Here is a 23725-nt window from a genome sequence, read left to right on the forward strand (position 1 = left end):
AGTGGGACTTTTTGATTACCCACAAACAGTTATTACTGAAAAAGCAGGATAAATGCTGTTTTTCCCTTTATTTTCCATTTTCAAAGAGTCTAAAAGCCACCCAAAATGGTAACAAATGAGTTTTTCTAATTTTCTCCTTTGTTTTTTGATTATTGTTTCTAAATTCAGATTTTCGTAGAATCAGTATGTTTTAGTTAACTATATTATTGAAGCTCAAATTGTTATAGTTTTGGCTGTTGGCTGCCATTTTGAACTGCCTCCCTTGTCCCATTTACTATCTTTGCTGACTCAGCAAAATAATCCAAATTGTCATACCTTCTCTATCTAGACATGGAGCTAGCTGTTTCTCCAAGGACCCCTGGATGACACTAGAAATGAAAATCTAGACTTTAAGGATGTCATTGATACTTGGTGACATTGTTTCTAGACCCATCTATGAACAGACCTAGAAAATGCATATTTATTCAAATCATAAAATCATTGCTATTTTCAGCTTTTAACAGTATTTTTAATTTTGTATGCTTGTTGTTTTGTTTGTTTGTTTGTTTCCCCTCTTACATTTGATTCCTTGGAGCAGTCTTAAATTTTAGCATTCTTCAGAATTACCTGGACTGCTTGTTAAGCTTGCTGAGCCTCACTCCCTAGAGTTTCCAGTTGAGTAGGTCTGGGGTGAGACCCACGAATTTACATATCTAAGTTCTCAGGTGATTTTGAGGCTGCTGCTCCATACCACACTTTGAGAACCACTGTCTTAGAACGAGGTTTTCTTAGAGTAAAGGGGTTGAGCCAAATTGCAGGTGATTTAGGAAAAACTAGCTGTTTCTTTCAAAGATAAGAACTTTGCATATTTGAGACTAGAATGGAGAAAACCAAGAGGCTTTTTTTTTAAATTGGGGAATATTGGGGCACAGTGTGTTTCTCCAGGGCCCATCACCTCCAAGTTGCTGTCCTTCAGTCTAGTTGTGGAGGGTGCAGCTCAGCTCCACGTCCAGTCGCCGTTTTCAATCTTTAGTTGCAGGGACCATACCATGTGGGAATCGAACCAGCAACCCTTTTGTCGAGAGCATGCGCTCTAACCGACAGAGTCATCCCGCCGCGCCCCCCCCCCCCCCCCCCAGGTATTTTGAAGATAGTGGAGCAGAGGGTGTGCCTGGAAGCAGAAGACTTCTCGGGCTTTAAGGAGTTACCTTTGGAGAGGGGTGGTGTGAGAAGTAGGGTATTTAAGACACCAATATTTAATTTGGCAAGAGCTTTTTCATGTCTGTGTCTCAGCATGTAAAGGAAGAAGGGGTGGTTTGAAACAATTTGAATCTATTACTAATAAGTTTTTTCCTGATATGTTTTGTATTTCAGATTAGGGTACTTCAACTTCCCTGAAGTCTTTTTAACTATAAGTGACAGGTTAGCTGATTTTAATAGACAATTATAGGATATTTGCTTAATTATTACTAGTGTTCTAAGTATACTATACATAGGAAAACCTTAATCAGAAACTATAAGAATGAAGTCTTAATTTTAAGTGATTTGACTTTCTTGTTTAACTCATGGATCCATCAGAAAACGTGCAGTTTATATCTCAATAAAAAAGTCCATCTGAAAGCTGTTAGGTTGGTGCAAAAGTAATTGCAGTTTAAAAGGTGAAAGATAATTGCAAAAACCGCAATTACTTTTGCACCAACCTAATATTTAGAACTAATCCTCTAGTAAAATAGGGAATCAGATAGATTATGCAGTCTGAGAAAGGCAGGAGGGACTGGTTTAAGTTTCTACTAACATTTTTGCCTTTGTGTTCTGAAAAGGAATAAGTTGCAGTGAGTTACGATTTTACTATAATTGATTAGGCGTATTTCTTTAACATCTTCCCTTTAAATGGGCAGTGCAAGCAATTTTCAGACATGCCGCATTTATTTAACATCATCAAACATCATGTTTTTAAGTTTGGGTTTTTTTTTTTTTGTTTTTTGTTTTTTTTTACTTAAGTGATTTCTTTTTTCATAACATTTTTTTCTACCCTCTTGAAACCTGAAATGTTTTGACCTTAAATAATTTGTTGGATTCTTCTTCTTAAGTTTTTTAGGATTTGGAGGTGGTGGCGGGAAATGGGGGAATGGGCTGAAAAGAGTCATTGTACACATCTGTTATTGTTCTGTGCTGAAATAAAATGCCGTTTACTGGGCTGTTGAGATATTTGGAGCCATTTTCCCAAAAGTTGAGTGACTCCAGGATGCTCTCTTACTCTGTTTTTCATTTGTCTGCTGCTTAACTTTGATTTCTAGACAGGCAGTTGATGAAGGGTTTTTATTTTTGTTTTTTCCCCCCATGTATTCCCATATTTAAAAACCTTCTGCAGGTGGTTGAAATTGTTGGAAGTCAGTAATCACCACTTCACATCTGCATTGTAGCAGCTGTGTTCACACAGATGGCTGTTAGAGTCTAAAGTTCTTTTGAGTCCTCAAAAATTATATTCAGCATATTTATTTTTAAAAATTATTTAAAATTGGTCCACGTAAAGGCAGAAGTTGTAGGCTAATTCATCAGAAAAATGCTTCTATGCTCAGTTTTAGGCAAGTTGAACTCCCTAAACACAACATTACTATCCTATTTAATAAAGGTCAGTTTTCATGTGATTTGTAGACTCAGTCTTAATATTTCTGAGTCATTAACTCTAAAGCAGATTTTTAAAAAGAACTTTTAGTTTCTAAATATGCTTGATAAAAATCAATTATATGTTTTTAAATATAGGTATGATATAGTGATTTTGAAAAATAAAAATTAAAATCTTTTAGGCACATTTTTTTCATGGTATTATTCATGAAATGAACCCCATACACAGGCAAAAACTTTTTTCCCAGCCCTTCACTTTTTTTAAACTGGAAAAATAATTACAGTTTGTGGTTTGTAACTTACTCCGCAAAGAGAGCGTATCTTCCAAATACGAAAAGTACTTATACAAAATAAGAAAAAGACAATGGTCAGAGAGAAGACAGCCCTTCATTTTTTAAAGAACCTTAAAGATGACTCCTTACTAAATGCAAGTAGAAGAAACTCCCCAATTTATTGTTTACTAGACCCCACTAAGACGCTAACATACGATAAAGAGAAGGTAAAAAGATAATGTTTATCTGTGTAGGATTGTTTTAGTGTTGATATATACTGTAATCCTTTATCCTCTGCTTATTCCAGGTAAATTTATGAAATTGCCAATATTATGCAAACTACATAGCTACATTTGTAGATAATTGTCTTTAATTCATAACCAATATGTTTTTTTGAACTGCATATTTAATACCTTTTACGCTATTTCTTTTAATTAAAATGTATTGGGGTGACAATAGTAAAATTACATACTAGTATTCAAGTGTACAATTCTGTAATACATCATCTATATATCACACTGTGTGTTCACCACCCAGAGTCAGTTCTCCTTCCAGCATCATATGTTTGATCCCGTTTACCCTCATCGACTACCCGTTTACCCTCTCACCCCTTACCCTCTGGTAACCACTAAATTATTGTCTGTATCTGAGTTTTTGTTTCTTCATTTGTTTGTCTTGCTCCTTTGTTGCTTTCAGTTTTATATCCCACATATGTGTGAAGTCATGGTTCTCAATTTATTTCACTTAGCATAATAATCTCAAGATCCATCCATGTTGTCGCAATGGCACTATTTCATCTTTTCTTTCTTTTTTTTGTTTTGTTTTTTGTTTTTATTGGGGAATTATTAGGAAACAGTATGTTTTTCCAGGATGTCAAGTCATTGTGTTTCAATTTAGTTGTGGAGGGTGCAGTTCAGCTCCAAGTCAAGTTGTTGTGTTCAATCTAGTGGAGGGCACAGCTCACTGGCCAATGTAGGACTTGAACCGGTGACCTTGGTGTTATGAGCACCACACTCCAATCATTGAGCCAACTGGTCACCCTATTCCATCTTTTCTTATGGCAGAATAATATTCCATTGTGTATATATACCACATCTTCTTTATCCAGTCATCGATTGAAGGACACTTTGGTTGTTTTCATGTCTTGGCCACTGTACATAAAGCTGCAATGAACATTGGAGCACCTATATTTTTACAGTTAAATGTTTTCAGATTTTTTTGGTAGATACCCAGGAAAGGTATTCCTGGGTCATATGGTAATTCTATTCTTAATTTTTTGAGGAACCTCCACACTGCCTTCCATAGCAGCTGCACTGATCTGCATTCCTGTCAACATGTATGAGGGTTCCTTTTTCTCCACAGCCTCTCCAACACTTATTTGTCTTGATGATGATAGCCATTCTGACTGGTGTGAGGTGATACCTCTTTGTGGCTTTTACTTGCATTTCTCTGATTATTAGTGATGTTGAGCATCTTTTCATATGTCTGTTGGCCATGTGTACTGTGTTTCCCCGAAAATGACACCTAGCTGGACCATCAGCTCTAATGTGTCTTTTGGAGCAAAAATTAGTATAAGACCAGATCTTATCTAATATAATATAATCTAATATACCAGGTCTTATATAATACAAGACCAGGTATAATATAATATAGTACAATATAACATAATACTGGGTCTTATATTAATTTTTGCTTCAAAAGATGCATTAGAGCCGATGGTCCGGCTAGGTCTTATTTTCAGGGAAACACGGTATGTCCTCTTTGGAGAAATTCTATTCAGGTCCTCCGCCCATTTTTTAATTGGATTGTTTGGTTTCTTTTGTTGTTGAGTTGTGTGAGTTCCTTATATATTCTAGATATTAGCACCTTATTGGAGGCATTGTTTGCAAATATCTTCTCTCATTTGGTTGGTTGCCTCTTTGTTGATGGTTTCTTTTGCTGTGCAGAAGCTTTTTAATTTGATGTAGTCCCATTCATTTATTTTAGCTTTTACTTCCCTTGGTTTTACACTATTTCTAAAGTGTTTATTTATGCAGGTACAGACATGGTAAATTGTAGAATTCAAGAAGATTTTGGGGGGTTGGCTTCAACATTACAATAATCAAGATTAGATCTTTTCCCACCCTAATTGCAAAATTTCATTTTAATTGAGGTACCTCTTGAAGGATTATTTTAAAGATTAGTTAAAATACCTAAACTAGGAGAGAGGCATGTACTATTACATGATATTCTTGCATGTGTGTTCATTTTTTTAACTTAATTGTAAAGTTGAAGGGAAATGCTTTTTTAAATGTTTTTTGAATCCAATATACTTAAAATAGTCAGGCAAGTTAAAACTTTCTCTTTTCTTCCAGATAAAGCTTCACCAAGAAGGTTGCCCAGGAAACGGGCACAGAAGAGATCCGTGGGATCTGATGAGTAAATGTTCCTTTGTGCAACAATTCAGTCTTTACTTAACCTGCCCTAATGTTTTTCGGCCTGATGGGAATTAGTGCAGAGAAGCCATATCACCATAGAAGGCAACTACTACTTATGTGTGGACTGAGCAAGCAGAGTCTATGGCGATAATATTGCTGAAAATGCACTGCATTCATTTTTCTAAAGTAACAAATTTGGGTTTTTTTTAAACCATTAAAATCTATGTGTGTGCGTGTGTATGTATGTGAGCAGTTGGTCTTACCAGAATCATTGTTGAACTGACTGAAGGATACCTTTAGAATACTAAATATAATGCTCTTGTCTCTTGTTTTTTGGTATTTTCTCCCCCAAATCAATATTTGCCCAATATGATTATAGATGTCCTGCCTTAGACTGTTTTAAGAAAACAATTTGCTTTTCTTTTTCCTTAGAATAGCTCAAATGCCAGTTGATGGCACAAATTAGCATTTTGTTATCGTTGCTGGTTTACAACTAGTATTCTAAAGGCACAGCAGGAGTAGCTGCTTTTTAGCAATACAACTGTTTTGGTATTTTGCTGCTGTTTACTATGAGACGCACCTTCAGAAAACTTCCCTAATGAGTTCAAGAAATTTGGGATCTCTAGCAACAAAATTGTGAACCATGAAAATTCTGCTGATTTTAATATATAAAATCAACCTCAGTCTCTTTTTTTATCAAAAAGAAAATGGTATGTTTGTGGAAACTGAGTTGTTGTGTTGTCCATTGTTGTTTTGTTTCTGATCCAAGGGATAACTTTGGAATGATTTTAGACCTACTTAGTTTTTAGTTTTGTTTTTTAAGAGATCATTTTTCTCTCCTTAATAGAAACATTGTGCTTAAGAAAAGTTGCCTTGGTCTACAGACTAAGCAAGAGATCAATTTATAGGGGCAGAGATATATTCCAACTAATTCTAATTTGTTTAAAAAACATTAGTTGGGTATTTTTAAAATGGCTAACTAATTGTTTTTATCTAATCTTTTGGGGATTTTGGTTGTTGATATAACCTTTTTTTAGTTAATCTGAAGAATTCCAGAACTAAGCACTTAAGATCTAAGAATCAAAATGAAATTAGACTTCATAAAATCCTCTTAGAGAGTTACTCTTGCCCTACGTAGTAAATTAAGTTTGGCGTTATCGTCAGACTGGATAGAGGGTAAAATATAAATAGTATGAACAAATAAGAGGCATTTCCCTCTGTCTTTAAGCCATATTTTCCCACCTATGTTTTGTAAGGAAATGGTAAATGAAATTTTAGTGGCTCCTTAATTCCTGATTGTCTTCATTATAATGAACCGACCCATCTCCATTATAATTCCCACCTCCACCCATGCCTACACAAAAACAACGAAACAAAATACAAAAAAAATCCAAGCTGTTAAGTATTTAAACGTCTGAGCCAAAGCCAAGGATAATAAAATAAAAGTTACTGTACAGTTATTAATCGCATTGCAAGTAGGAGCAAAGGGTGTCAGATTACCTGTGTTGACGTTGCTGAATTATAAACTTTCTATACCTGTAATATACAGTGTTTGAGTTTTTCATTGGGCTGTATGATCCGTAGTTTATTTTGAAAAGGCTCTATGAGCTCTAAGAAACTGCATGGTTTTTTGTTTAATGTAACATAGGAGACCCTCCAGCTTCTCAAGGAATATGTTCAGAACATTATTGTGAATGTCCAAGTTTGTGAAACTACTAGAACATAATGCAGTGAGGTGTAATTACAAAATTTAAATGACCTCTGGAGAGTTCTGTTGAATACCTGGTGATACTGAGGCAGTGGCAAAGCCACACTGAGTTACAGGTGACGGCCCTTCTGACTCCTAAGTAATTTGCCTTACATACTAGCCCTTCCACTTCCGAGGTTCAAATCAGTGCCTCTGAAATTCTCATGTTTTATTTTTTTAGCATAGATTGGGAACACTTGAAAACTCAGATGCCAGGGGTCTTCTCTAGTATGTGTTTAGCAGAAACTAACTCCATACTAAATGGAATTCAATTCCACACATGGTTTGTTCAAGCACACTTAATAAGTAGCCTATTTTTTAAATGTAAATATTTGGATGAAGTTTTTGTTTGTTTTGATATATCCATTTGCTACGTACGTCAACTATGGTTTCAGAATTTACCTTTTGAACAACTTGATTTGAGAATCTGTAAAATGAACTAAGAATCTTGTATATCGATTCAGATGTGTGAGAATAATGTGTTCATAAAGCATGGATCTTGCTTTGGTTGTATAGCTTCATCATTCATTTCATGGTCTTGCATACATAGTAAGTGACTTTTACGACTTCCTGCCCTCTAAAGTGTTGGATGGGGAAAGAGAAGTGGGACCTCCAAAGTAAAAGCTTGAGGAAAACAAATCAGAAGGAAAGGAGCCTTGACTTGATTATAGTGAAGTTTTTAATTTTAAATAAGCTTCAGAAAATAGTGACTTTGATAGGAAAGGGCAAATTTAGATCTTAAAAAAAAATCCAAAATATTAAAAAGCTGCTGCCTTGAAGGTGTGTTTGCAGTGCATCAGCCAGAAGTGTATTTTGGAGTAGATGGGGGTAATGTGACAGTGAAACCTTTATTTAATGACTTGCGTTGTTTTGGCGCTACAGCAGTAGGTACATGTGATAATAGGCAAGGCTCTTACAGAGCATTCGTCTTTTGTGGCACAGTGATACCTACACCCTTGGTATGAAGGAAAATTTACTTGATTAATGCATTTAAATAATAATGTAATTTTTTTTTTTTTTTTTTTTTTACCATGAACTCAGCAATACACATCTCTCATCAAGACTTTGATAGGTTGCACCCTTGATTTTTCAGCTTTAATTTTAGTCCAAACTTAGATGTTAGCTTACATTTCAAAACATTTCCAGGCACACTTGAAGTAATTTACTACAGTTTGGGACAGCATCATTTATAGCTATAAAGTTAATGAATTTGTTCTAATTTTATTAAATCATTTTTTTAACTTATCTCCAGCTTAGTGAAGAACAAGCTGACATACAAACAAGACCCTTGTTACTGGTGTAGTGGAATGTTAGGTTTAAGCTGATCCTTTTGTAAGAACACCCTCTGGCGTTTTTAGAGGACATTAGGAGGGAAGAACAAAACTTAGACTTACAGATATCTAAATAATTGTTTTTTTGGGACTCTTACGAACTGTACTAATTAGTATTTGCATGATTTTTATCCTTTTTCATTAACACAAAAGCTTGAACTTTTACAGTAATTATGTAATTTGAAGCTCTGGAGTTTTTCTAGATTTGGGGATTATTTAGGAATATGGCAGTACGGTTTGGGTACCATTTAGCTGCCTTTTTTCCCCTCAGGCCGTAGGAGAGGAACTCATTTATAAAACATCATCAGCCCGCACTGTGTTGTGCTGGGACTTTTCATTCATCATCTCAGAAGCCATGACACCCCACTGAAGGAAGGTGGTACTGTTCTCATTTCATAGATATAAAAAGCAAAGCCTCCTGAGTTCAAGAACCCTGCACAAGGTCGTACATTGAATATGGATTCCGAGCTGTCTTATTCTAAAACTCGCACGTTCTTTTTCTTGCACTATGTTTAAGATAGAAATGTTGTAAAAACCAAGCATTTGGGCAGCTTACAAACACTTAGTTTTCCAGAATCCAGCAATCTGTTCAAATAACCTCCATACTGAATATGTATAATACACACACACACACTTGCTGTACTGTACAGTACTGCAAACATGCCACTCAATTCCAGAACACTAAAACCCCAGAGTTCTGAGCTATTATAAATCAATTTATGTGTTGTTTGTGTGGTATGGTTACTATATAATTGTTTGAAATTTGACACTTCGTTTTTTATAGAATACAGTTATCCACAATGCCCTATTTAAGATCTCTAGCAATGACACACCTCTTTAGATGTCCCCCTGATTAACAAAATCATTGTCTTTGAAAACATTTTCTTTAAAATAGATTCCTAATTTGGGCTTTCAAATTATAAAAGGTTGAAAAATGCACCTTCTTGGTAGAGATGAGAGTGAAGTACCTGTTCTGGGTTATACAGCCGGATAGTGATAGAACTGGGATTATGTTCGGCTTCTGTCTTCTTTCTGTTCAAATAAAGCTTTCTTTTACTCTGGCACCATGGAGCGTTAAAAAGAAAATCTATCACCTAGAAAATCTTATCACCTAAGGACAGCTCTTATTTAAAGTCCATAAATCACAGCCAAAGATGATATGACTAGGGCTTTTTTGTTCCCCTGCTGTCCTTTACGTAGCAGTACATATGACAATCTGTCATCCTGTTGACCTGCCTATCTCCTGCTGGACTGTGAGCTCTGTATCTTGTTTGACTTTTATTCTCAGCTTCTAGTTCGCAATTATCAGTGGAAACCTATCACAAGTGTTTAAATAAAGAAGAAAATGTGGGCCAGTGTTTGTTTAGGATTGTGTTCAGAAATATTCCCAGGAATGGCCTGTTTCATTGGCAGCTCTGTGAGGTTAAACAAAGGTGGCATGCTTGGGGATGCTTGGGGATTAGGACGTGTAGTCAGCCCTGGTCTCAGACCATCAGTGACCTTCCGAAGGCAGCTCACCTCTGGAGTCGTCGTGTTTGCTTTTTAAATTGAGAAATACTTGAGGTGTCAGTCCCAAATTGTCTGATTCTGTTACCTGCATACCTTTACGTAGTACAGTGTTATTAAGTGATTCTTCCTTAATTATAGTTTACTGAGCAAAAGAAACGAACTAGGGTGTAGAATGGATTCGTGTCAGGCTGCCTGAGTTCAAATCCGAGCTCCTTCCACTTAGTTGGAGGCAAGATACAAGCCCACGCTGGGCTTCAAACACTGGTACATAGGAAGCCATGTAAGTGACTGCTGCTGCTGTCGTCACAATACCTGTGCGGCATGTGAGGGGGGAGTGAATATGGCACTTTTTGGACTTGGATGTGCAGTGACAGTTACATTCTACTGAACAGAAAAGTGAAACAGTATTTTTTAACTAAAGAGCGGAAGTATTTAGGTGAACCTGGAACGTGGGTCACTCTGGACTTAATGACCAAGAGGGATAGGGCTTCCAGGGGGAGTGTTTGTTGTCGTCACAAATCTGTCAGGGCCTGAACAGCCACTCAAGAATTATCCTCAGAGCACTGGGAGAGACGACGTGTTCTCCAGAGCTGCCATTGCTATTCAGAAACAGTTTCGAATTTCTTTCGGCTTCAGACTGTGAGCCACCCAAAGAGAAGCAGTCGTATTCTCAGAAATCCATTTATTTGTCTGATCACCTGTCCTATCGACATTTGTCGAAATAGGTGCTCACGCTCTAAAGGCTTTTAGAAAGCAGTGCGAGAAATACGTTAGTCAAGAATTGATTGAGCAGATGTGTGTCCCGCATTCACTCTGTGCTCTTCCACGTACACTGGCATGTAACCCTCACAGCTACCCTAGACGGCCCCGCCATCTGCGGTGAAACAGCCTTGAGGAGACCAGAGGCCGCTTTGGGCCGAGGGTCTGTCCAGCTTTGTTGGGAATACTTCGTCAGGGAGCACATTCACGTTAATGCACAAAATAGACACACCTTTTAGGACTTGCTTGATCACTTTCCCTGAGCGAGGCGTCTGTCACTGCCCACAGTCAAGCCACGTTTAGAAATACTCTCATCAGCGGCTCTCCTGAAGGGGTCCGTTGCCGTCATTCTCGGTGGTCCTCAGTACAGGTGGGAACAGGACTTCTCTCCCCTTGAACTCTGCTGGGCTTATTTAGTTGCACACATTTTAAGGTCTTGCATGTAATGTCTCCTGTTCGTAATCGAGTTACCTTTTCAGGGCTAAAAGTGCTGTCCCATGTTTTCTGAATTTGCCCCACCAGATGATGGCAGTGTCTCCACTAAGTGGGAAGTAAGCTGTACAGCGGGCGAATGTGCTCGTCCCCATGCTGTCTGCGCACAGTGGAGGGACGACCACTCAAAGGCGCATGCGAATGTTTTCGCTTGACTGGAACTTGGTTGAATTCCACCTGGATAACACATCTGGTTTATATGAAGCCACTGCCTAGAATTACTCTCATTCTGGTCACTACGATGGCTTCTCACATGTGGCTGACGGCCCGGTAGGTCTGGTTTCCAGAGGTCTTGTACATGTGCTGCCGCAGTCGTGTCTGGACAGTGGAGACCTCACTGTACCCTCACAGCTGTTACTGACGTACTCCTTGTCACCAGGTCCTGTCTAACATGCTTGAGAGATTTTATCGCCAGACGTGCACCTCCTGTCCCATCGCCCTCTCCACCTCTGGCTTCTTTCCTCTTATGTCCACCTATATGAAAACCTTTCTGTCTTGAGTCTTTTGCATGATTCCCTTGGCCCCTCTAGCTGCGTTTCTGTTTTTGGTTTTGTTTTTTCCCTTTTGTCAGAATATCTCCTAAGCTGTTGGCTTCCTGTTCTTCACCAGGCTTTCAATCTTGTAAGTTTCCTTCAATTTAGCGCCTCCTCCCTCTGAAACCTGTTCTCTTCAGGGTCTCATGGCTCCCTGCTTGCCAACCTTCTTCAGTCTCCATTCTCCAGCCCTGACTTATGCATGTAACCTATTGAGCACCAGCCCCCCAGGTTCCCCATGGCCTCTGTGACCTGCTCTGATCTCCTTTTCCTGTTTCATTGAGTTACCCCAACCTCAGGCTCATTGTCTCTCTGTCTGGCCTTGGGAGAGTTCTTGTGGCAGTTGTTATTTATGGCTTCATCTGTTACTATATTTATTACCTACCTCAGTCCTAATTTCCTAGACCTAAATAATTTTCTTAGTGCCATTCTGTGATTAGTTTTCACTTAATTTTTTTATTGTGACCGCAGACCAACAAATCACAGCTGTTTGTTTCCCCCCATAAACTCCCCCCATGTTGTCTTTCTTCAGTAAGTGACTCTCCCTTTTACCCAACGTTAAATCTTACACCCAAATGTGGTGACTTACACAGAAGGATTTCATAAATTCCTAACTGATTTTAGCTCTGCGATGAATTAAATTCGATTTCAGTTCTCTTTTCTCCACTTCAAAATCTAACAATTTAAGAACTTAAAGAAATCTGAATTCATTCAGTATAGGCAAAATACCTCTGGTTAAAAATATATCTATATTTCCTAATTCACTGCAGGAGGTCTCGGGTTTGCTGTTTTAATTCTAGCGCTTGCACACTCGAAATGTGGTTATTTATCAGGTTATTTATGATAAAACTTTCATAATCAGGTTATTTATGATAAAACTTTCTTCTGAAGTGTGAGGTTTTAACTGTTGACTGAGAATGTCATCTGGCTATATTTTAGGACTTTCTATTTAATGAAAATGAGAGTAGTGAATCCATAAAACTTGTGCAGCTTTGAGAAATGTTCCTGTTCTGTAAGTATCTAGAAATAACAGTTTTTCCAGTTTTGTAAACCCCAAAGCACCTTTTTTTCTTGGTTGCTTCCATCAGTCTGACCTATCACTAAAACTGGTCTGTTGTCCTGTCAAATGTATCTTTTTTAATTTACATATTCCTTAATTAAAGGTGACCTTCAAAGTATTTGTGTGCAATGTGAAATGTTTCCTAAAGTGCAAATGCATATTACTGCTAGGTCTTAAAGATGAGAAGCACAAAGTGTATCTAACATATTAAGCAAAATAAAAGAAAAATAACAAAAACTACAACATTGATCTTAATTTTCCCCTGGAATTTGTAAAAAGCTTCACACATTTTCTGCATGTAAAATTTAGACATTTTAAATAACAAAGTCTTGTTTTATGATAAAGACGATTTAAGATAAGTATTGTATGTACTCTTCGGCTGTCAGCTCGTTGACTTTCAGATGATGGTCCTAGGAACCCCCACACCCGCCCCACACGCGTATTGAGAGTTTAGGTTCCCAGTAATTGTGGAGACAGCATCGTCTGACCACTTAAACATTGTTAAGCAAGCAGAGCTGGGCCTTTGATTTAACTTCCTCGTCTGTATATCAGTGAGTCAGTAGTACCTAGACTTTCCAAGATTGTATTGTAAGTGGTAGAACTGAATTATGCGTTCTTCATAGAAAATGTAACTTTTGATTAGAGGCTGTGCAAACTGGAGATTTAGTCTTTGTAACTAATTAATGTTTTCAGTAGTTTCTGCTGAAAGGAAAAAAATCATTTAATTATGACAGTAAGAACCAGCATTTAAATTTCTTTTCTACACTATTTGAAATGTTCAGTATTAAATAAATTTCAGATTCATCTAAAATCTATCTGAAAAAAAATACATACAAAATGATAAAGCAGCTCTTGTGGTAAGGTAGTGGCTTTTTTTTTTTTTAATGTTTGTAACGGGCATATATTTTATAACAGAAGAAATAAATGTAAATGTTAAGTTTACCTGAGCCTCTTCTGATAAGTATGATAATCACAGTGGTGTGGGCAGCTTCTCTGTAGCCCAAAAAGAAAATGAGCCCATTTTTAAAACTTGAGTGTATTGTCACTTGACATAGTCTAAGAAAGTCAAGACAGATTATTATTGATGGAAGATACTTGAAATTAGTTTTCTTTTAAAGGAACCCAAGCTTCCCGTCTGTTATTTTAAAAAATGAATAAGTCCCCTGTATGTACAGCTGGGTTTGTGCCAGGCACTGAATGCCGCCCCTCCTGCCCCACCCTTTGCCGCCCAGGCCCTGAGCACTTAAAGGCTGATGGGGCCAGTCCTGCCTCTACCGGCTGGAACCCTCCCCTCCCTCCATTGCACTTAGATGAACACAGAGTCTCCACTATCACCCGAAGACCCTCCAGGATCTGGTCCTTGCTGTCTCTCACCCTTCCGCTTCCCTCCAGCCCCGGCCTTGGCAGTGCGTCCCTCTGCCCATGTCTCAGCCCCCACATTTGTCACCTGCTGGTCGTTAGCCTTCCCTGACCATCTCACCTCATCGAAGGCAAGCACCGCCTCATATCAATCTGTTGTCCTCCCCTCACCGTCTGGAATCACCTTGTCCTTCACCTGTCACCCTTTTCAGATGTTAGCTTCACGACAGCAAGTATTTAAGTCACCAGATCACCAAGTCTAAAAACAGTACATGGCACATGGTAGATGTTTAATAAATATGGATTACTTATCACAACAACACACTGAAATAGATACACCCCCCTTTTTCAGATGAGAAAATTGAACACCCAAGTTAAATAACTTCCTAAAAATCACTCAACTACCATGTTTCCCTGAAAATAAGACCAGGTCTTATATTAAGGTTTGCTCCAAAAGACACATTAAGGCTTATGTTCAGGGGATGTCATCCTGAAAAATCATGCTAGGGCTTATTTTCCGGTTAGGTCTTTTCGGGAAACACGGTATTAAGTGGCAAAGCTGAGATTGGAACACAGCCTTCACCTGGTTCCGCTGCTGCCTTATAATATGGAAGTTTTCCAGGTGGCCCCCTGGTCACCCTTCACTGAAAACTAAGGAGAAAATAGGTTGAATTGCCATGCTTTGGGCACATAACGCACAAAACTAGAGGCTCATGCAGATGGCTGCACCTTGATTCTAGAGAAGGAGCAGTTGCAATGGCCTCTTGGTTGTACATGGCAGCTCCAGCAGGAAGCGTTTACGAAAACAAAACTAAGGAAACTGGCCAGTAAGTGCCCAAGAGCTGCTATGAGTGTGATTCGTGTGAAATCCCTTAGGTGAGTTCTAGAAAAGGAAGTGAGACAATATGGAGGTCACAGCCAGAGCTTCGAAATGAAAAGTTAGTTCCTAAATTGAGTGAATTGTAACCTTAAATATTTTCCCCTTAAATTCATAATGACAAGCTTAGTGAATTATATCAAGTTGAAACAACTAAATAAGCCCTCCTGGGTGCACAAAAGCTGCCCACCGACCGTTACGAGAACGTCATGCAAAGGAAACAGGACGTGCTAGCCTCCTTCAAGTGGTGTTTCAAGTCTAGAGACTGTCATTAGGATGCTTTTAAAAAGGCTAATTTCTAATAAGGGAATAATTCATTACTTGCGGCTTTGTTTTTGTTTTCATAATTTTGTTTTCATAATTTCATAATTTTAAATCGGTTGTACTGCTTTGCAAGAATTCTCCAAAGGATACGCAAGTTTTTAAAGCAAGACTGCCTTTCCTGGCTCCCCTGACACCCGTCAACAGGAATGTGCTTTGCTGCCCTCTGCTGCTCATGAGTGGTACAGCGGCGAACAACCCACTCCCATGGCTGCCTGCCCCTGGGCGTTTCCAGAAAGGTGGAGAATTGGCAGGAAGTTAAGACTGTGTGTTAGGAACTGTTCTCCCCTAAAGCACACTGCTTACTGCAACCAGCCAGTGCTTGCCTGTGCTCCCCGCCCACCCCTTAGCGCGTTTGCTAAGACGTCAATGAAATGATTTGGATTTTTAAGCCATTTGAATGGTGCTGTCAGTAGAAAAAATGAGTGCTGTAAGAGACACCCCTGTGGGGCTGTAGAGCTGGCGGACCGCACTCAGAATGCCAGCCACCCCTCTACTTGTAACTCCATCGTGTCTATATATACGTATGTGTTTATTTTGGATGAATTAACTAAATATTTTCACTCATTGGACATCAGTATAATACGATGGTTAATAGCTGTTGGAATTAGCTCTTGTTTGAATCAAGACTCACCTACTTACTGGCTGCGTAACCTTAGGCAACTCACCTACCTGGTTACCTCGGCCTGTTTCTTCATCTGTGAAATGGGGATAAGAGCAACTAGAGTTACTAGTTATTAATATCCAATGAATATTTATAAAGCCTTCACTATAGGTCAAGTGTTTTAGTGAATTTTTAAAGATACCTCATTAAAAAACAGTGGGAAAAAAGGTGATCCCAAAGCCTGGCCCAGAATAACCTAATTTTCACTATGAGGAATGTGTCTTTTCCTCATTACATAAGCAGTACTCATTTGACAGCCAACTAAAACCCATCATCAGCAACTTTTTTCCCTAGAACTGTGCAATTCTGTTTAAAAGGTGTGGTCCTCTTATTTTACTCTGTACTGATTGGAGCCTCATATAAAAGTCACCCAGTCCATCATTTCGCCCAGTGCGGGACGCCGTAGGGACACCTTCCCCTGGCTGGGTGTCGGTGGCCCATCCTGTCTGTGGACAGCTCAACTGTTAGACAGTTCTTTCTTGAACCCAAATAAAGTACCTTGTGGTCTGTGCCCTAGTTCTGCTCCCTAGGCCATCTGAGAAAAACACCCGCTTTCTCTACCTCGTGACCGCTCTTTATATATTTAAAGAGATCTATCACTGTTTTGTGTGTGTGTCAGAAATCATCTTTTGTTCAGGCTAAGGTAGAAATAATAATCACCTCGACCTACATGGATCTTTTTTCTAAAATACCCCATAGAGTAAATTTTTTTTTTCCAAGGAAACAGTGCCATTATTAAGATGGGGCATAAGCCTCACATATTTTATTGAATAATATAAATTAAAGGGTCCCAGATGATTACTTGAGATACAGGGTAACAATAATTGACATTAGTTCTTTCCTTCCAAAATGCATTACTTCAACAATTCTTGATTTTAGGCAGCATTCAAAAACTGAATTGCCTATAAGATGAGAGGCTGGTGGGGCAGGAAGAGGTGAGTTTGAAGAGCAGAGTTCAGGGTGCCATCCCCAGAGTTGCTGACTCTAGCTCTGGGCTGGGGCCCAGGAATCTGCGTTTTTAATAAGCACCACTGGTCCTCCCAAAACCACACTGCAGAACATTCCTCGGGGGCCTGAGGGCACTGCGTGGCTGCCACATACGAGCAGCCCTTACCTAGCCCAGTGGCAGGAAAGCACATGGTGGTAGGGAGCCTGGACCGGAATCATCCCTTTTCCTTGTCCAGAAGTGGGGTTGCTGCACTGGCCCCTTCTGGTTTTCCTACCGTCATGTGAGATGCCCGAGAGGCCTGCTGAACTTGGTAGTGGAGGCAGTTGACCCTTCTGAGCACTTCCTCTGATCCAGGGACTCTTCTAAGCATTTTACTTGTGTTCACTCATTGCATTCTCAGGGCAACCAGCCCTATTTATGCAGCTTATGATATCACCATGTTGCAGCTAAGGAACTTGAACTGAAGCACAGAACGATAAAGCAACTTGCTTGTGGCCACACGGCTAGTAAGAGATAGGAAGGCCCCCCGAGAATTTGGACACAGGCTGTGGGGCTCCACGAGTCCTCCTCCCGTCTGCTCGGCCATAGCTCCTGGACCTTTCCTGGGATCCTCAGACCCATCCAGCCAAGTACTCACTGTCACAAAGGCCCCTCAAACTTAACATGGGAACTGGACATCTTTCCCTAAACTGCTTTCTCCTTCAGTATTTGCTCAGTTGGGCCCACCTTCCCACAGGAAACTCCCCTTTCACAGGTTCTCCTGCATCCTCCTACCTCGCAATGGTCCCTTAAGTCCAACTCTGCTCTGTCCTTGCACTGCCGTGCTGCTAGCCCTCGTCCTGGGTACATGGGAAGCCCTCAGCTCAGTTCCTGCATATTAAGGACGTACTTGATGAATGCGGAAGCCCCACGTGGCTGTGGTGCTGGCGTGGCCTCAAGTGCAGTGAAAGCTTCAACCCAGTCTCCTGCTGCCATCTCATCCCCTTCAAACCCACCATCCACAAGCACCGCGGAGATCAGCTTCAAATGGCCTTGTTGCTCTTTCCCCTGCTTCAAACCTTTCAGCGGTTCCCCACAGACTGCAGGATGCGGGCCAAAACCTCTGCTGTTTGCCTCTGCCAAGCCTTCGAACCTGATCTCTCACTAAGCCCTGCCTTGAACTTGTGCCCCAGCTGAACTGCTGGTCCCTGCCACCCCACAGACCACACCCCTGCCACCTCCCACCCTTGCACAGCCTGCCGTCCTCCTAGGTGGAAGATGCTGACACCCTGCCCAGTTTGGGGGTAACCTTTAATTTTGATACAATTTTAAACTTACACAAAAGTTGCAAAATAGTACAAAGAAGTTTCCTATACCCTTCACTTTCACCCCGATTATTATTATTATTTTTTAAGATTTTATTGGGGAAGGGGAACAGGACTTTATTGGGGAACAGTGTGTACTTCCAGGACTTTTTTCCAAGTCAAGTTGTTGTCCTTTCAATCTTAGTTGCGGAGGGTGCTGTTCAGCTTCAAGTAGTTGTCCTTTCAGTCTTAGTTGTGGAGGGCGCAGCTCAGCTCCAGGGCCAGTTGTCGTTGTTAGTTGCAGGGGGCACAGCCCACCATCCCTTGCGGGGACTCAAGGAGTTGAAACGGCAACCTTGTGGTTGAGAGCCCACTGGCCCATGTGGGAATCAAACCTGCAGCCTTCAGAGTTAGGACCATGGAGCTCCAACCGCCTGAGCCACCGGGCCAGCCCCTTTCACCCTGATTATTAACATTGTGACACACACACACACACACTTTTTTTCTGATCTATTTGCAAGTAAATTGCAGACATCATGCCCCTTTACCCCTGAACATACCAGAGTTTATCTCTGAAGAGCAAACACAGTCTCTGACATAACCCAATTACGGTTATCAACATCAGCAAATTTAACATTAATGCAATGTTTTCTAATCCACAGGCTATGGTCAGATTCACTAATTGTCTCGATAATGCCCATCACAGCTGTTTTTTTCTGGTTCAGAAGCCAGTCCGAGATCACGTGTTACATTTAGTCGGCATGTCTCCCCAGTCTCCTTTTAACCTGAGACCTCCAGGACACGCGTTTCCAAGGACTGCGAGCTAGTTGTTTGCAGTGTCCCCAGCTAGAGCTTCTGTGCTGTTTCCTTGTGATTTAGATTCACGTTAATCCTCTTGGGCGGGAACAGCCTGGAAGTGAGGCCACGCCCTCTTGCTGCAGCCAATCAAGAAGCACCTGGTGCCGCCGATTGTGATGTTGATACTGGTGGCTTGGGAACAGTGGGGTCTTGTTGAGTTTTTCAACCTTAGTTTTCTTGTCAACTTCTCGAAGGAAGAAGGAAGCTTTCTTAGGACCCCCACTGCCCCACAGCGGGCACCCACAGTTAGGTCAGGAGTCTGTTCCCATAATGCCTTGGACTGAGTCTCCATTCACAGTGGCTGGTTGCATTGTGGTGGCGGTGTGCTTGTCTTTCCCACTCTGCTGCCAGTTCCATGAGTGCAAGGACCACGTCTTGCTCACCATAGCTCCTTAATAAATATTTGTTGAGTGAATGAAGGAATGACTGAGACTATTTGGGGGCTGATTCCGTTACAAAGCAAAAACCTCCAAATCTCTCCAGATGAGTCTTTGTGGTTTTTTCTGCTTTATTCATGGAGCATGGCTAAGTTTTTAGATTTCTTTTTATGCCAGATTCTCACTGAATGCACGAAAGTCTGACTAAATCCCAACAGGGAAGCACAGTATTTATTCTTCCTTTTGGGAGTCCCAGAATGGACTAATTTAAAAAACTTGGAACCCCAATCCAGGATTTTTCGTCTATTTCTTCATGGGAGGGAGGGTGGGAGTGAGGGGAGATTCTCTGGGTCTGTTATCGCAAGAAATATTTGGACTCATAAGAGCTGTATGAAAGGCCTTTCTTAGTAAGACAGGCCCTGGCCCCGTTGCCATTCCCTACCCTACTTGAATCACCGGTAGGGAAGTGATTCAGGGCGGTCCTGAATCCTCTCCAGAGATCACCTTCTCCCTTTGTTGTTTCAGGCGCAGGAAGCGGGAGACGCACTGATGCTGCTATCAGACCTCTCCTGCAGCCCTGCCATCTTATGGTGCCCAGATGCCAGGACTGCACACTGCGCCAAGGCTGCTACAGGAAAACTCCTGGACGTGTGGTTCCTGGACACTGGCCATCCTTTCAGCACTGTTTTGCTATTTGTGAAACTTAGGACAGCACCAGTCCTCTCAGCCGGATCCTCAGCTGGCTCCTGTGACATGTCACCGCTGGGAATGGCTGTGTAACCAGCGTGTTGTGGCTTAGGAATAACAGCTGTTGTGCATTGTTTCTGGGTGGAGATTTTGCAGTCAATCAGGCCGTTGCTGGCCAATAGGAAGGGGGATGTGGGTCCCCACCAGCGAGGACTGGATGAGCCCTGTGACCCCAGCTGTTAGTTCATTCAGTTCAGCTTGCTCTTAGCCCATCACATGGATGCTGACTGAGGTCAGGAGAACAGTGGCTCTGGGTGAGGCGAGCTCACCAGCCCCTGTGACATGATGGTTGCAAAACATACCTTAGCGGCTTCCAGTATCATCTTAAGGAAATGTTCAAACATGAGCTGGGTGGGGAGGGGCCTCAAAAAGGCTTGGGCAACTGCAGCAATCAGTGGGGCCTCAGGTGGAGGAAGAGCTTGGTGCAGAAAGGAATAATGCTTCATGTGAATACAGGTCATCATGGCGTCTCAGTGAGTAGGGTCCTCCCTCAGGCCTGGTTTCCGTGCGCGGTGCTCAGGATGGGCTCCCAGGGCTCTTTTATTATGCTGACATGAATTGAGTTGCATTGCATTGGATTGAATTGGACTGAAATAAATTGAATTGAAAGATGTACAAACAAGTATGGATCTCTTGCTGAGTGCCTGTGGGAGTTGGGGGTGGGGCGGGGGTGGATCACAGATGCATAAGACACTTTGTGTCTTCCCTGTAGCTGGGCCTGTAACTGTAACCCCGTGGGCTTGTGGTGAGAACACTTTTGGGAATGGCAGGTAGAACGGGGAGGGAGGAGAAGAGGCTTCAAGAGGAGGTGATCTTTGAACTGAGCTTTCAAGTACTGAGTGGGAATTTTGGACACGAGGGGGAGGGGGTAGAGGTAAGGACATTACAGACCCAGGAAGCAGCAGGAGCAACTAGAAGAGAGGCGGCAATGAAGCAGATGGTAGCTCTCCAGTTGGCAGGTGATACAAACAGACCTGTGCACAGACACAGTCACGTGGAAAACGTGCATCTCAGATGTGGCCTGTAAACCACGCGTGTCAGAATCACGACAGCAGAATCTCAGGGAGCTGGCCCAGGAATCTGCATTTCAAAACAAACTCCATACGTGAATTCAAAGTTGGAGACTCACTGTCAGGAGGTGGGGGCGAGCCTCTGCTAGGTGAGCGGGAGCCACTTCCTGTGCTAAGGTGGTTTAGTTCCTGTGGCAAGTGACTATCACTTGCGGGCACATCAGAGTCCCCTGGAAGGCTCGTTGACACAGACTCCTGAGATTCTGAGTCAGTAGGTCGGGCGGGGCACGGGGAAGGGAGGGCTCAGTATTTGCTTTGTTGGTAAGTTGCCAGGTAGGTGGTGCTCACGCTGTTGGGACACAGACAGCTCAAAGGGCACTGATCTGAGAGAGATTTTGAGGAATCAAACCAGACTGAAGGAGGTCTCGTGGCTTTTCTGAGGCTCTGAGGAGTCAAGACAGTCACAGAATATGGAGCACTTAGATCTGACCAGATGCATCAGTCTTATCTGTATACCCACCCTAGGTTTCAAACCTTCTGACAGAAGTGTGGCACTTGGGCGTGTGACAGATGCCAGTACTCACTGATCTGAAGGTGGGCAAGCCTGAGCCAAGCTGTCCAATAATGCCAGCCACGGCATTTCGGTGTCCCAGGGTTGTGCTATCTCCCAAGCAGGCCCTTCAGAGGCCTATGGCTCTGAGGCCACCTCAATGCATTTATAGGGATCAATGCAATGCCTAGATTTCTGCAACGAGAAATGGTTTGGGTTTCCCCAAGGTAACAGGTGAAATCCCCAGATACCCCTTGGAAGGGCTGTGCCTACCATCGCCCTTGGGGCCTGGTCACTGCCTCATTCTGGAGGTATTTATTAGTAGCCTACAAACAATTGAAATCTGGCTCCCCTTGAAATAGCAAGTCTGCTGCTCTTGCTGCCATCCCATTTTCCACTGGCGAAGAGCTCAGCACTGTGCTCATGCCCAAAGGCACAACTAAGCCAATTCCCATACACCAGCTTTGTGGGTATCACCTGGGACTCCTCGTGGTATCAGTTCCCTATCAGTCAAGGTCCAATCAAGAGGAAACCACATGTTAATTTGAACAGGGAAAGCTTGATGTAGCTATAACCGGGGGTTAGAATAATGAAGGATTGGCTAGTAAGAAAAAACAGAACTCTAAATAACATGGCAACAGCAGCTGTAAGGAGAAGCCTCTCCCCTAGCCCACTCAAGGAAGAGTCCCCCACCCCCAGGGCCGAGATCAGTGCTCATTTGTGAGAGCTCTGCGGCAACTCACTGAATGGCCGACCAGTTGCCGGTGGTGCCACACTGGTGGGGCTGGCTGAGAATCCAGCCTCGGGGTTCCCAGGGCACGCTGTCCACTGGGAAGCATCTTACTAGCAGAAGCTTGCTACCAGACCATTTGAGGGTGATGCCAGAGGAAGGACCGGCTGCGGGATGCTGCTGCCCACCGTGCATTGCAGGAGCCTTGCCTGGAGAATCCCCGCGCGCTGCAGGAGCCGGCTGAGTGGGCACACAGAAACCCAGTCTTCTTGCAACATCTCTCCTCTGTCCTCTGCTGACAGAAATTAACATTGTGCCAGCCAGCAAAGGACAAATATTTAAAAGACCCAGATCCACTTTCTCAGAGAGCCAACATATGGTGAATTTGGAGCTGCACAACACTAAATTGATGGGTGGCACAATTCCCAAAGATTGTGCAGTTCTTGACAAAAGCGTCCAGGTTATAGGAGTTTGGCAAATTTATTCTTTGATCAGAGGAATCAAACTGGGGAATTAGAAGGGGCCTTAAGAGCTTCTCTGTCAAGTCCCTTCACATTATAGATGCCAAATGACTTGATCCAGGCTATACAGCTGGTTAGGGTGGAGAGAGGGACGGCTAAACCCTCACTACCTCACTCTGTCTCCCACAGGGCTTTGGCCATTTAAATGGGCAAGTAGACTCTTGACACCCATTTTACACCCAGAGTTGAAAAACCTCATTTAAGTGAATAAATACTTCCATCCCCAAGAGAACCCAAGTCAAAGGTTGGCTAATTATAGGCCCGGGGAATAGCCTGACTTTCAAAAAAACAAAACAAAGCAAAATTTACTTTCTTATTTTTCTGATTGTATAGAGATATTTTTAATGAAATATGAAGAAAAGACCGTGTGACGAACACAACCCTTTACACATTGAGCTGGGCATTGTAGGGCCCAGCAAAGATTTATTGATTTGATGTTTACCTCGCCTGGCTACCTCAGCTGGCACAGCCCTGGGAAACTGGGCCATGTGTTCTCCTCTGGTGAATACCAAGATAACCTTTCCCAGTAATGCTAGTAACAATCCCTAATGTTTATCGAGTGCTGCCTGCATACCTGACCCTCTGCTATGTGCTTTGCAAGCAGGAGCTCATGAGACTCCGTTTTCTTTCTTCTCCCCTCACCCCAAAATAATCCACTTGTCAGGTATCAAGTACACCAGGAAAATCAAACCAAGGAAGTATCTTCCTCTGCTAGGGCTTTCATAACAAATATCATAGACTGGGAGGGTTAAATG

General features: G+C 41.8%; 1 protein-coding gene across 2 annotated transcripts in view; it reads left to right on the forward strand.

The window, feature by feature from the left end:
- The window catches only part of SSR1 (signal sequence receptor subunit 1), a 39467-nt gene extending 18689 nt beyond the window's left edge, over nucleotides 1-20778 (forward strand). Inside the window, exons 8-9 of one of the 2 annotated variants that reach the window (XM_019745398.2) lie at nucleotides 5231-5294; nucleotides 19938-20778. In XM_019745398.2, coding sequence (XP_019600957.1) covers nucleotides 5231-5294; nucleotides 19938-19962 — 89 coding nt within the window. In that variant the 3' untranslated portion in view covers nucleotides 19963-20778. Of the gene's footprint in view, nucleotides 1-5230; nucleotides 7544-19937 lie in introns of those variants that run through there. The other variant, XM_019745399.2, reaches the window with a different exon arrangement.
- The last annotated feature ends 2947 nt before the right edge of the window (nucleotides 20779-23725 follow it).

Source organism: Rhinolophus sinicus, linkage group LG06 (genome assembly GCF_036562045.2).
Source record: "Rhinolophus sinicus isolate RSC01 linkage group LG06, ASM3656204v1, whole genome shotgun sequence".
Taxonomy (NCBI): domain Eukaryota; kingdom Metazoa; phylum Chordata; class Mammalia; order Chiroptera; family Rhinolophidae; genus Rhinolophus; species Rhinolophus sinicus.